General features: G+C 42.4%; 1 protein-coding gene across 1 annotated transcript in view; it reads left to right on the top strand.

Annotated features, from left to right (window-relative positions):
• Nucleotides 1-7,412, top strand: part of RNF145 (ring finger protein 145) — a 44,695-nt gene extending 37,283 nt beyond the window's left edge. The window contains exons 9-11 of the mRNA XM_016214000.2: nucleotides 2,035-2,182; nucleotides 3,040-3,396; nucleotides 5,618-7,412. Of these exons, the coding sequence (XP_016069486.2) occupies nucleotides 2,035-2,182; nucleotides 3,040-3,396; nucleotides 5,618-6,187 (1,075 nt within the window). The 3' untranslated portion in view covers nucleotides 6,188-7,412. The remainder of the gene's footprint in view (nucleotides 1-2,034; nucleotides 2,183-3,039; nucleotides 3,397-5,617) is intronic.
• Nucleotides 7,413-15,124: the final 7,712 nt, after the last annotated feature.

Here is a 15,124-nt window from a genome sequence, read left to right as displayed (position 1 = left end):
AGGTGCATAGAGTAAGTAGTTCTGTAAGTGAACTTGTAGGGGTCGAAATCATCCCTTTTTTTCTATTGTACACAATGTTTTTTCCCTCTTAAGTTCCACTTAAGGTACTTGTGGGGGAGAGTTTTCGTATATTTATCTTTTAGAAGTTGTATACAATATGTCTTAAATTTGGGTACATTTAAGGAATGATCTGTTAGAATATATTACATGTATGAAGAGGTAAACAAAAGAAAAAATGATGTTCTGTCTCCTTTGGCTAGCGTTTTTCAACCTTTTTCATCTCATGGCACACATAAACATTACTAAATTTCTGCGGCACAACCAAATAGTACATTTTTTGTCAATCTGACAAAAAAATAGCTATAATTTTCACACTGGATGGCTGTTGTGTTGGTTGTTGCCATTTTTTTAGTTTGACAGTCTAAGGGAAAAGAGGTCGGTGCCCCTGACGCATGTATTAAAACTTCTTGCTGTGCACCAGTTGAAAAATCACTACCTTTCACCATAACAAGGGGGCTTCTCCTGTGTGTTATTCCACTACTGACAACAGGTAGGGTTCAGGTGGAGTCAGAATCTGAAATCTAAGTCTAAAAAATCTCTTGATTTGTTGCATGTCTTAAAAGCATAAAATTATACATGTAACTGTTCCCCTGTGAAATAATCATGCTAACTTTTATCCTGTTTACATCAGAGGGCTTTGCACTTGGGTGGGTAGATGGGCAGGTAAGAAAAGGTAGTAGTTGGAGGATAATTTGAAAATATCGAGCAGAAATACATTTTCAAGTTATTTGTCACACACTTCAAACAAGTCTTTTTAAAAAATTTAATTTTTTAATGTATCTTTATTGATTTCAGAGAGGAAGGGAGAGGGGGAGAAAGAGAGAGAAATGCCAGTGGTGAGAGAATCATCATTGATTTGCTGCCTCCTGCATACCCCTGATTGGGGATCGACTGGGGATCTCCGGGATCCTAGGTTGATGCTCAACCGCTGAGCCACGCCTGGCCGGGCTCAAACAAGCCTGTGCCTAGGAGCTGCTGCACCAATAAGGAGTTACCGTTCTTTTTTCAAGGAGTTTAAATTTGGGCCATAAGATTGTGTGTATGAGTGTACACATATATACACACATATGTATAAATTCTTTTGATACTAAATATAAATGAGAATGTTCAGAGAGATAATACATAAACATATATATAAATATATAATTGAAATAGTACAATTCAGTGTGTGATTGGTACAGGTGTTCAGAATTCTGAGAGAGTAGGTGATTCCCAGATAGAGTATTTACATTACCTGTATATGTTTATGTTTAGCTTGAGTCAGCTTAAAGGATTTAGAGAAAGAGAGGTTGGAGTGGAGGCTTGTGTTTTTCTGGGAGCACAGCTAATTAATTAACCATATTTGTTTATAGTGAGGAACAGATGCCGACAAGCTTGGACTAAAAAATTGGGAGTGGAAGACCTCAAATACCAGGCCAGGAAGTTTAGAGGAGGTGTTGAGGCTGGTGCTGTCCAGGATTGGTCTCCGGGGACAAAGAGCAGCTAGTAGGTCTTACAACACAGCGGTTCATAGTTTTCCCCCAAATGTGAGGATTAATATACCTGCTCATCAGAGAGCATTCCTCTTACTAACCCTGCAGAGGTTTTCATCACAGGGTGGAGCGGACGGGAGGACGATGGCGAATGACTGAAGAATACAGATTTTACTGTTAAAGTGGTTAAGGTTTAATGCTACTAAAGGCTGAGATGGCTTTCAAGTAGTTAGGATTGGGAATGAAACTAACTGTTTAGTAAAAAAAGAATCGATGGTACCTGGCAGTTGTCTGAGTGTGGAGACTAAGAGAAGGAATGAGGCAGGCGTGCACACCAGGCCTGAGCCACCACCGCCCTGGGCTCTAGGGCAGCAGCCGGCTGGCCAAGGGTGCTCAGGATGGTACTTGTGAAGCGAAGCATGACACACACCCCTTGGTTGGTAATGTAATGGTTGTGTTACTAGGTAATAGGCACTTTAAATGAATACTTTTCTTTCTCTAGGAGTTTATGGAAACACTTCCGTGCTGTGAGCCTTTGTTTATTTTTACTGATATTCCCTGCTTACATGGCTTACATGATTTGCCAGTTTTTCCACATGGATTTTTGGCTTCTTATCATTATTTCTAGCAGCATTCTTACCTCTCTTCAGGTAAGCCTAGAATTAATTTTTTGTAACAATGGAGACTTTTTCAGAATTCATGATCATAAGTGGCCTATTTAGGTGATTATTTCCCACCCTCTTTACTAAAACACGTTACATTTATTTGAGTGTGAAGGTAGATTATTAAAATACTAGACTGTCTTGTCACTGTACTATTTTTATCAAGGTAATTAAGCTTTTGTAATTTCTCTTTTCCAAAATGGTGTGATTGACAGAACTGTCATGTAAATCGTAAACTGATGAAGTAACTACAAAATATTAAAAGATTTTAGTGTTTGCTTAGAGCACCTTTTTTTTAGTATATATCTATTCAGAAATACCCGTAGTTTCATGATGTTTATGAATATATGACGTGTGTATGGCACATACAGACATAGTATTGCCCTGAAAATAATAAGCTTATTGTAACTTGAAGCTGGATCTTTGCCGCCTGATTTGTAAGAAGTAAAAGAAAATGTAGCATTGGCAATATTTATTCATTGTTCCTTGTAGAATTAACAGTTCTTTCAAAGTGGAGCAACAAGTATTACTATAGACTTAGGAAAATTCAGATAGAATTTTTGTGGATTCTGGTGACCTAGGGACTAAGAGGAAGGGAAGAGGCAGAGAAAACTTAATTACTAATAATTATTTTAGGAAAGTTTTCTCAAGGTATGGCTTTTCAGTATCTAGTACCTGGATTACTGAGATCACCCACATTTTACTTATACCATTCCCTCCTCTAGATATTAATATGACATCCAAAAGTATTAGGAGGGGGTTAATGTTTAAAGTCTATGGAAAACCTTTTTTAGTGATCATATCCTGATCACTAAAGCATATAACGTATATGCTTTTTCTTTCAGGTTCTCGGAACACTTTTTATTTATGTCTTATTTATGGTTGAGGAATTCAGAAAAGAGCCAGTAGAAAATATGGATGACGTCATCTACTATGTGAACGGCACTTACCGCCTGCTGGAGTTTCTCGTGGCCCTTTGCGTGGTGGCCTATGGCGTCTCGGAGACCATCTTTGGAGAGTGGACGGTGATGGGCTCCATGATCATCTTCATCCATTCCTACTACAACGTGTGGCTCCGGGCCCAGCTCGGGTGGAAGAGCTTCCTTCTCCGCAGGGATGCTGTGAATAAGATTAAATCATTGCCTCTTGCTACGAAAGAGCAGCTTGAAAAACACAATGATATTTGTGCCATCTGTTACCAGGTAACTCGCACAGTAAGAATCCACATGGGTGGGTTGAACGGTGCATCCCTTGGGACGTTAACCACACCATCCAGATTCAAGTTAAAGTTCCAGGCAGAATTGTCTCCTGGGTACAAAGAAAGTGGGCCTCAGAAATGATTAGACCTGATAAAATATTTCCAGTTTATTTCTAAATTAAGGTTTTAATTTAGTCCCTCAAGTTCTAATGTATTGTTATTTTCAACATTATTGCTCGCCCATAAATAAAGGAAAAGCAGGTCGGGTGTATTTTATATTTTACTCCTGAATACATTTGCACACATGAATATATATGCACTATCAAATATATATTATCACCTGGGAGTCAGCAGCTTCTGAAAAGTGGTGTGCCAAGATTCTGACTCTTTTCCTTCTGGGAGTACCAGGGTGGGGAAGAAATGTTCATTTACTTTATGTATGTGGAGAGAGCATGTGCTTACCTGTGGGCTGGTGGATTTCTGCAATGGATACAAGCCTCTGTGTGTGGGTGAGGCAGGGACATATGGTAGAGGCAACCAGTTGGTGTACTGTTGCATTGGGCCTTTCGCATGTGCGCCACATATAGCTGATGATTGCCTTCTATTAAAAATTGAAAGATGGTATTTAAATCAGCTTGAAAATATAGCAACAGAAAGTAGACCTAGAGTTCAGTCACCAGTCACCTCTGCAAGGAGGTGGTTGAGTAGCAGCAGCCTTTACAGCTAAACTATACTGTTGGAAGGGTGGACAGAAATTATGGGCAACAGCAGGAGCTGTTCCTTTAGAATCACTCTCGGAGTGTGGGTAGGTGGAAGAAAGCTGCAGAGTGTCAGTGAGCACACAGGGAATGTCTCCCTCCTAGGCCGCTTTACAGTTTACATAGGGTGTGTCTGTATTTGTGTGTTTCAGACCATCTAGAATAAGATTTTTTTCCTAAGAGTAAAATGCAATTTTGTACCACTCTTTTATTGTTATTATAGAACATACTTCTGGGGACTAGCAAAATAATTTTTTTCCTGTTGTTTTTGCATTTGGAGGCGCTTGGTGTGTAATGTAGGTTCCCCGAGTTAAGCGGGCACTGTTTCAGTCTGGCTCCTTGGTGCTAGGAACCTTGCCATGCGCAGGACCAAGCGCAACAGTGACAGATTCGGGGCATAGCAGCTCCAGTGGCCTGTGTCTAAATATTCCATCTCTGGGATTTGAGTCCTCTTTTTGTATTTTCTGTTGTCACATCACTTTTTTTGAGGTGCTTGAACTACCTGCTGATACCACACAGAAAACGGAAGTCAAATTGCTTAACTTCCAAGCTGGCTGCTTTTCCTTGGATGGCTTTCTGCTTAAAAGTTGACTCTTAGGTGTTACCAGCTCTTGGCAAGGAATTTCTAGAAGTTCCTTGTTTTGGGGACTATAAACAAAGCTAATGGTCAGTTCACCAAATGTAGAATTTTAAATGTAAACTTCATGTCCTCAGCCTTCCCTCCCCAATTATATCTTAAGTGAGGAATATTAATGCAGAGTCCACCGCCTCGTATTCCAGTGGTAATTGAACTTGGGTGCGTAAAAGTCGTAGGTGGCTTGCTGTAACTGCCGATTTGTGAATGCCACCCTCAGCTATCCTGGTGCAGTTGTCAACATTTGGCCCAGCCATGTGCATGGTTAACAAGTGTTCCGGGTGATTCTGTTGAGAGTTTAGAAACACTGACTTAACTAATACAGACCCTGCCTTGAAGACTGGACATACACGTTGAAACTGAATTGCCACTTCCTTGCCAATAACCTGGTGTTGTGGCTGATTTCGTCTCCTTGCCAATAACCTCATCATGGAATAATCTCTTCAGCTGTGGAATAGCCCTGTCTTCAGGTTTTCTGAGGTTCCAGTTATACTTGTGCTGTACCGTGGAGACCCAGTAATCACAGGGCTACAGCTGTGTAACCCCCATGTTTCATACAAGGCAGAACCCAAAGAGGTCATTTCTTCCTCTTTTTGGCTTTTACTTATTTTAAAAAATTATTTAGCCAGTGGTTTTTGCATTATTTGTATAAGGGAGAGGGGTCTGATGGCAAGAGGATTATTACTAAAATATAAAATGAGTTTTTATCTAATATCTGTATTACAAATTTTCTTTGGGAAATTTGTGGGAAAGAAATGTGGCAACTATAACTTTTGGGGGGTATCGGCAAAGGTTTTAGATAAACACAAGGTATCTTCCCCCCCCACCTTTAGGACATGAAGTCTGCTGTGATCACGCCTTGCAGTCATTTCTTCCACGCAGGCTGTCTGAAGAAGTGGCTGTATGTCCAGGAGACCTGCCCTCTGTGCCACTGCCACCTCAAAAACTCCCCGCAGCTCCCAGGATCAGGGCCTGAGCCAGCTCCACAACCACATGCTGGAGCCGAGCAAAACGTTGCCCGTCAGGAAGGGCCCGAGCCCCTGGCTCCACAACCGCAAGCTGGAGTCCAGCAAAACATTGTGGGTCGGGAAGGGCCTGAGCTGGTGCCACAATCCCCTGCTGGAGCTGAGCAAAACCGTGTTCATTGGGAAGAGACGGAGCCTGCTCCACAACGGCATGCTGGGGCTGAGCAAAATGCTGCGTGTTGGGAAGGAACTGAACCCCCAGATGAAGAGTGTCCTCAAGGGACTGGGCTGCAAGAACGTTCCAGGGACAATAATGAATGCATTTCCAGCAGATCAGGGAGCCAGGAAGGGACTTGTGAGCCCAGGGAATACCCTCTTAGTGCAAAAGATGAAGCACATCCTGCTGGGGTCAGCCCAGAAGAGAAGCAGCAGGGGTAACGCTGTGTACTCTGGAGGGGAGGCTAACTCCTGATGGAATCTGCTCAGATTTGAGGAACAAATGTATGAGGTGATTAGGTGAGAAACTTGACATTCCAAGGATCTAATCCAGGAAGTACTTACTCTCAGTGGAGACCACCTGCTTTCGTGCCCTTGACATTGTGTGGGAGAAATTTTGCAATGTATGCTAATCAAAATATATTTATATATCCTATGCTGATGTTTTGTAGAGGTTTGCCAAGGAAATTCAACCTCAACAACTTCAGAAGCTGCCCCTGATTTGTAAGGGATAAAAAAATCAGATTTGTGTGTCTGAAAGGAAGACAAAGAGCGTAAGGACAGCCTGGGAAGAGGCAGGCAGAAGTGAAACTGACATTTCACCTTCTATGGGACAGGATCATTCTTGCAGCAGAATATGAGTAGTGACCAGCCCCTTTCTTCACCCCCTTTCCCCTCAGCTAATTGGAACTCAGTCTGGTGATAATATTGAGTTTTGTACAGCACTGATTGAATTCAAAGATATAAAAGCATTGATTGTATCCAGAGATCAAAACACGCTCATACTTGGTATGTGCTTTGAGGGGGGTGGGGCACTTGGGTCTTGCGGGTACATTCATGTAATCCGAGACTCTTGAACTTTCTGATGGAGTCTTCGATATTTTGTGTATATGAAACTTTGTTAATATATTGTACACTGTGTTGGCTGTGTGAAGTAAACTAAAACTCTCATGAACACTTTGGAGTCCACGTTAGTGTGGGTGGGAGACCAAAGTGGGAAGGGCTTTAGGGCACTGATAAAAGCCCTCGTGTACTTTTCAGTCCTGTGTAATGTTTAGTTCTGGCAACCGAATCTACAGTGTTAAATTATGGCAATATTTGCACTGGGGAATGAGTACATAACTGTATGATCACTCTCTGCAAATGCCACTTTTAAAGCTGTTAATAGACTTTGCACCTTTTCTTTGGCAAGGATGTGTCATATTTAAATTTTTACATTCATCATGGCTACAGGTAGAACTGGGGAGGGGGGAATGTAATTTTTTATGGAATTTTGATATGAAAAGAAACTAGTCATTTATTTATACAATAGTCTTGGCTCAAAAAGTGTTTTTCAGACTCGGTATTCCTAATGTGGGATGTGACTTTATTTTATTTTTAGTAGCAAATTTGGATGTAGACTGACAGACATAGCTGAATGTCTTAATAAATTTAAATTTGAAGATAACTGTGTTTTTCCCCCTGTGATTATTATTATTATTATAAAGTGTTTTGTTGAAATTCTGTTCTTAGGAGATATATATATATTTTTTCTGTCCAGCTGGGTTTCTTATATCTTGATCTCTGTCTAAAATGCCCTGTAGATGACAAAACTTTATGCTTGAAAAGGGGCCTGTTCTTTGAAATTTCCTACATCAGTGGTAGCAGACCCAGCTCTGTACCAGAGCATCTGGGGAGCTTTTTAAAAAAGTTACACATTTTTTAATTCCACTTCAGACCCACTGAGTCTGCTTTGGGGAGAGCCTGAGAGCGTGCACTTCAGAGCTTCCTAGCTTGGCACCAGCACAGTTTCAGGGTTAGAAAAGAAGCTGCTAGACTAGAATGAGTTTCTCCCTGGTGGAGCTGGAAGTTTCCCACCATTCTTTTGGTGAGCCAGGTTAGGCAGCAAACAGAGCAGATGGCTCCCCCTAGTGGCAGTCAGGCCATTGTCCAAGACCTAGCAGTGGTCTCTGATTTAAAACTGATTTTCAGCCTTTGGGTAAAAGGTACGTGTTCAAATATTAAACATTTTGGTGCCTTATTTGAAGGAATTAAAATTGCAGATGAAGTTGAAATCATTTGTGGCATGGTGAACTTGGCCACACTTTAGCTCTGTGTATACTTCATGTAGACCTAAGGAAGAGTACTCAGATGTTTGAGATAAAAGCAGAGACTTCTTTGACACCAAGTTTCACATTATAATACACTTTCTTACCTCCTAATAGCATGGAGACCCTAGCTCTACTTGCCAAGTTGCAGGAGCCTCTCTGCTCCCCAGCCTGGTGGACAAATGACAGTCTATCTGTGTGAATCCTTTTGATTCAGTCAGGAGAGCTATCTTATGTTGTATGGATGAAAACCCTCAAAATTTCAGTGGCTTTAAAACAACAAAGGTTTATATCTCACACACGTGGCCTATGTGTCTGTTCTCTGCAGCAGACACTCAGGGATCTAGGCTGATGGGACAGCCACTGTCTCGAACCTTCCTGATGGCTTTTGCTAAGGGAAAGGGCTCTGGGAGGCTGTACTTTAGCAAGTACATGCTCCCAGTGGTGGTCACATGTCCCTTCCGTCCTTCGCCCTGTGGCCAGCACTGTGCGCCATCAGCACAGGAGTGTGTGAACCTGCAGTCTCCCTCCTATGGCCTGGAAAGAGAGCCTAGCAGTGCTGGTGGCTACCACAGCTCAGTTGAACAAGTAATTTTATTTACACATTAATCAAAATTTGGGAGCGCACCTGAGAATGGTTCAGAATATACTGGTTGGGTCCGACCAGCATGGCTCAGCGGTTGAGCATCCACCTAGGATCCAGGAGATCTGGGTTCGATTCCCCATCAGGGCACATGCCCGGGTTGCGGGCTCGATACCCAGTGGGGGGTGTGCAGGAGGCAGCCGATCAATGACTCTCATCATTGATGTTTCTCTCCTCTATGAAATCAATAAAATATATAAAATATACATATTTTTACTGATTTCATAGAGGAGAGAAACATCAATGATGAGTGTGTGTGTATATATATATATATATATATATATATATACACACACACACACACACACTGGCTGGGAACCTCTGTCTTAATTTGCTTTTTTTGTTCTAATATGTTGGGACAGCAGCATTGTATGCTGCCATCTGTCTTTCACATTTCTGTTTTCCAGCCGTTTTTGTAATAGTTTCCAACTCACTGCCAGACTTTGGACCTAAGAAGACAAAGTTTAACCACCTGGTTTGTACTACAGGGGAGAAAACGAAAATTTGATGAGATTTCCCTTCTATTTTACTCGATCAGATCAAAGAGAAAATAGCACGTTCCTTATGGGCCATTTTTTCCTGTCCACTTAATGTTTCCCACTGATTTTCAGATGGTGTGTATTTTTCACCCAGGATCACTCTCCTTTTACAAACTTTTTATCCCCTTGTGAACTTTGGCATCGAAGTTAATATGAAACAAGTCTCAACCCTCATACTAGTTCTCTGTATATTTCCAGTTTGTTTTTCATTTTGGAAAACTGTTGTTCTAACGGTCTAAATCATGCTATTTTGCACGGCATGTCTCTAGAGGTCTCGTTTTCTTTGGTTAATTCTCACCCGAGGATATTTTTTCCATTGATTTTTAGAGAGAGTGAAAGGAGGGGGGAGAAAGAGCAAGAGACATCATTTGGTTGCCTCCCACACATGCCCCCAATTGGAAATCAAACTCAAGACCCTTTGGTGTTGGGCAGACGCTCTAACCACTGACCCACATTGGCCGGGGCTAGAGGTCTGGTTTTCAAACCTTGGACCTCCCTGGGGTCCCTCATTAGGGCCTGCTTGTTTCCTCTGAAATATACCATGCTTTCATGAGCATTTCACACCGAAACACTGCTTTCCCAAAAGGTTTTGTTATATCAAATTGGGAATGTAATTAGTTAATAGGAAAGGAAAAGTTTTGCAGTTTCCAAGTTTAGAAGGAAGGATTTTTCCATGTTTGTAGTAATGGGACAAGAATCTTACAGAGATTTAAGAATTTATAAATTATGTGCCAATTTTGAAAAAAAAAAAAATTTAAAAATGAGTTTTACATTCTAGTTGCTTCTACTCTGGCTTTCATAAAGACAGAGATTTTAAATAGATTCTAGAATTGAAGAAAAATTTCAGAACATGATAAGTTTAAAGTAGGAGCTACAGGATTTCGATTATTTTTCCTAACATTATATGATTTTTAAAAATACTTTAAATTTTTTTTTCCAGCTCTGTCCACTGTTTGAAAAGTATTTAAAAAGAATAAAAATCATGCCTAATCTCACTTTTGGAATTAGTCTTTTCAAGTTATTTTTATATTCGGTGATAGCAGAACTCTGCCCGTGGAGAAGCACACCGGAGTCATTTCCACTTCTCTGTTTTAAGTCAACGGCCTGTCATTTGGTTTCTGAAATTCAAATACATTCCAAACACTTTGGCAATTCGTCAGTGAAGGCACACCTGCTTCTCCCACCTTTGCAGACAGAGAATGCTATGACTAAAAAGTAGTGTTCTGTCTCTTGGGTAGTACTTGCTTAGAAAATAATAAAAAATACCAGGAGCCGCTTGAAGAACTAGTCATTCTTGTGGCTTCTCAAACACACGCCTCCTCTCTCTCCTGTGGACTCGACAGTTGGAGGCAGCATGTGCAGGGGCTGAGAACCGAGGTAGGACGTTCCCAGCGGAGACCCCAGACGCTGCTGCTGGCCACGCTCTTCATCTTCCTTGGTCTCACCAACACTCATGTCGGGGTTCCTTTCCTCATCTTACTCTTTATGAATGTTGGCTGTTGGGCACTTAACTTTTCTTTCTATTCTCAACAGATACAAGCAACTGCTTTCCTATTTTATACATTCTAAGGTGTGGCTTCTGACTTGCTGGAAATAATTATCTCCATGGATGTAGAAGGAATCCTGAGCTAATTACTTTCCAGGTGAGGACTTGCCAACCTGAGTGGCATCACTCCTGCTGGGTTTCCTTTGACAAGCCTTTGTCAGCCCCCTTGGATTTAGGGAATTAGGCGGTGGAAGGAGGAGCCTTGACTAAGGGCAGGAGCTCTGGGCTATACTTCTCAATTCCTTTTCATGCTGTGTGATCCTTGGCTGGCCTTTGTTTTTCTGGATTTCAGCCTCATCTGAAAAAAATTATCTCTGAGGTCTTAATTCTGTTCAAGATTTCTCTCATCCGTATTAATCTTTACCACTGACTGAGAGATGGGCCTTATATATATGCTATGCAAATATTAAACTTAACTGATGTTGGGTTTACTCTGTTCGTGGTGCCTGGCACAGGGCAGGCTCGCTAAGTATCTACTAAGTGAGCAAACAAACTTAGTGTGTGGCTCCTTGTATAAACCCTATAGTTCAAAAAAGGCAGAGAATTTTGTTAGTTCTAGAGGCAGAGAGCTAACATTGTGTGCCAGCTAGATGAAGTCATTTCTGTGAGTGGTTTTTGATCTGGGGCATCCGGGTGAAATCTGGGCTGGTGAATTTTGCTTTGTTCTGTGGTGTGGCCTCAGATGTTTTCAAAAACATTTGAATTGGTTGCCAGCCACTTAAAATTGCAAGCCTATAAACAGAAACTGAATTGCTCAGCTTCTCAGAAGACTGGAAGAGCTGGCTGCATGAAGTTCCTCATTCCTGCCTGGCAACTGCTGGCAGGAGCTGAGGTGGGTTGAGTGGGCAAGTTTCTGATTCACCCCCGATTCTCTCCCTACCATGACCTGCTCGTCACAATTAGGTTGTTATCATCAAACCCGTCTGTCCCCCATAAGAATTGCTGTGATTACTGGGTGAGCTTGGCTTCTCACCTAATGAAATTGTATAGTGCAAATATTCTGTATTGATCAAAGTGAAAAGTGTAAGAGAACCAGAAGCAACGTGGGTAAATCCGATGTTCATTTGTGAAAGTGTAGAATCTATATTTTCATTTTTCTCTAATGGCAATGGTTCAATTTTTAAAAAAGGTGACCTAGTCTTTCATTTGAATCCATTTTTAATTTGGGTCTATGTTTGAAGTTTGCACTCTGATGTTGCCAAGTTGTCGTATGACCTTAGGCCCGTGTTTCTCAATCTTTAACGGGCGCTGGAAGCAGGTGGGAAGTGTGTCAAAAATACAGATGCCTGGGCCAAGCCCCGCAGATTCTGACGGGGTAGGTTTGGGGTGGAGACTGAGCATCTGTTATCTTTTTAGAAATGTTGCAGATTATTCTGAATCCGTGGAAATGTGAGAAATGTGAGAACCTTTGATCTAGAGTAAATACTCCTGCTATTTTGGTGAGGGGGAGGGTCCTGGTTTGGGGAATTTCTTCTATGGAAGGAGATTCTTAGAGAAGAAATACACGTGAAGATGTTTGCCTCTGAGGATCGTCTGTGGTGAGGATGGCGGCAGATCTAACAGCTCACAGGCCTTCTGCAGCGAAGCGGCAAAGCGTGGCTGGCGCGTCAGTGCAGGTGCACGTGAGATCTGCCTTGTTGGCCAAATATTTTGGTTGATTAACCACCCAGTTTCAGAAATGTCTGAAACTATATTTGAAAGTAAAACATGGTTAGTTATTTGTTTTCCCCACAAGCATACAGAATTAAAGAACCATAGAATTTTGGAAATAAAGCAGCCTTCGCAGATCTAGCGGTGTGATGCATTTGGAATCCAATATAAAGGTGCAGTTAATAGCACACCATTGTAAGACGTGGGCTTTGAGGGTCCTCAGCAACCACCCCTGGCATGGCAGCGAGGGGTCAGTGTGTGGGTATCATTCTCGCTGAATCACCCAGTCCTGTAGTCACGACCACCATGTATTTAAAGAGTTAAACAGAGTCAGAACTGGGGAACTGCCTCCCCTCCCTTTCCTTGGGGTTTGATCCCAAAGTTTTATAACCCTATGTTCTAGTTAACAGAGCTCATGGTCCATGTTTTTTCATACATAACCTGACAAGTAGCGTCACATCCCTTTTTCCTGATAACTCTCCAACAGAAATCATAGCTGACACTCGCCTTGTGCCCAGGTACTCTTTTAATCCCTTTACACAAAATAACTCCTTACGCTCACCTGCTGAGGTAGGTATTACCATCTCCATTTTCCAGATGAAGGAATTGAGGCAGAGAGGCATTCAATAACCTGCTCAAAGTCCAGAGTGGTATTTGAACCCAGGAAGTTTGGCTTCAGAGTCTACTTAATCTTTACATCATAGTGTGTACCTATTCACAGACACGTTTGTCAGAGGTTTTTATCCTTACAACTGGTGGAGGTGGTAGGAAAGAAAATTTAGGGACTACTTCCTGTAGACATCCATGTGCTGGGTACTGGGCAGGTTTCATTCATTCAGTAGACACTACAGATGATCTCCGTCAGACCCCAACTCTACTCTTTGACATGAACAACTGATGTTTTCTTAGTTCTATGTAAAGTGTTGTAGAAACAGCTTTTACCAGTATCCCATCCCACCTCCTCCCCGTGCCCAGCTAGGTTCCCTTCCCAATGTCCCCATGGCCTCTAATGGACATGTTTGTGAGTAAGTCCAATCACCAGACACGGGCTCAACACCAGGCCCAGTCCCTGTTCTCGTAGAGCCCTCAGAAGACACAGAATGAAATAAGAATAAAGTGCGATGAGCTCCTTGATAGGGAGCCCAACTTCTCTACTTTACCTGCGCCTTGGTGAAGTCCATTGTTCATGAGTCCAAAGTGACTAAGGAGAGGTGTAAGCGTTTTGCCCTTGGGTTAATTTTCCACCCAATGTGAAAACATTCAATATTTAACATTGAAATACTCTTCTTGCTTTTTATGAGACATATTTTTTCCACCCCAAACCAGTTTTATCAACACTGTGGAGGCAGGTTCTCGGGATCAGAGAGCATCCTCTAGCATAGTGGTTCTCAAACTTCCTGCGCATTGGGATCCCCTGGGCTGGGTGAGACCTGGGCATCAGGATTTTGAAAAGCTCCCGGAAGGGTTCTGGTGTGCCCCCAAGTCTGGGAACCACTGTGTCCGAGGGACCCGCGCTCTGCAGCTCTGTCACGCTGATGCTCTGCGGTGGATCTGATGGGCCTGGGGCCTTGGAAACCAGGGTCCCTGGGTTGTAGCAGTTTCCCCATCCTGACCCCTCATGTTCTCAACACCGATCTTCTCTTGAATCAGTTCCAGGCAAGTTGATCTCTGCTGCTGCTGCCTATATGGGCTCAGACTTGGCCAAGTTGTTTTGTTTTGCTTGGATAGTGTTTCTGATAAATTTGAACTAAAATTGAGAGATTTCACATTAAAAATCTGCATTCCTGAGTTTTTTTTTGAAAAATCAGAGCTCTAAGCCCATTCCCACTGTATCATTCAACAGGAGCCCAGGGGCTTCTGCCCCTTAAACTTAAACTGGTATATACCCCGCCTCCAACCCCCTAGTGCACCAGGCCCTGCCCAGACCCCATCCATCATTCATGCTACCTATGACCCCTGCAGGTCACAGGACAGTTGCATTCACTCACCTTTTGCTGAGTATTGGTTACAAATGCATAGTACTTTCCAGCCATGGTTTGCTTCCTGCTTGCACAATTTACACACACACACACACACACACACCACTTTCCAGGTTCATTATCCCTGCTTTCACATCACTTTTCAGATCACTTGCAGCTCTTACTCCTTTCATACCTTCCTGATGGGATAGGGTTAGTGGTATTTTCCCAAACATTGCAAAATTAGGTAGAAACCCAAACATACATGGCAGACCAGGTTCTCAAATCAGATGCCTATAGGGGTCAGGTCAGCAATGTCGAGGGCTGGAGTGGGCTGGCTGGGGACCAAGGGCCGTGGGGAGCACCCGCATCTGTGGGAGACAGATGTATCATTCAGCAGTGCTGTAGAATACTTCATGATGACAGGAGAGCTCTGTGTGTGCCCGTCCAACATGGCAGCCACGAGCCACGTGTGGCTCTTGAGCATGTGAAATGTAGCTACTGAGACCAAGGAACTGCATTTTAAATTTCATTTAATTTTTATCACTCAAAATTTAAATAGCCACATGAGGCTAGTGACCACCCTATCAAAATGAGTCTAGCTGATCACTGCTGTGCAAAAGTGAACATGGGGCCAGTGTGGCCACATGCTCCAGAGCACCCAGGCATCCATAATGTTAGTGAAGTCTCTTCCATCAATATGTTGACTCCTTTTTTAAAATGTGAAAACCAAACA

The sequence above is a fragment of the Miniopterus natalensis genome, chromosome 4 (genome assembly GCF_054644295.1).
Source record: "Miniopterus natalensis isolate mMinNat1 chromosome 4, mMinNat1.hap1, whole genome shotgun sequence".
Classification (NCBI taxonomy): Eukaryota; Metazoa; Chordata; class Mammalia; order Chiroptera; family Miniopteridae; genus Miniopterus; species Miniopterus natalensis.
Note: the sequence above shows the minus strand (reverse complement) of the source record. Positions and strands in the feature narration are given on the sequence as shown.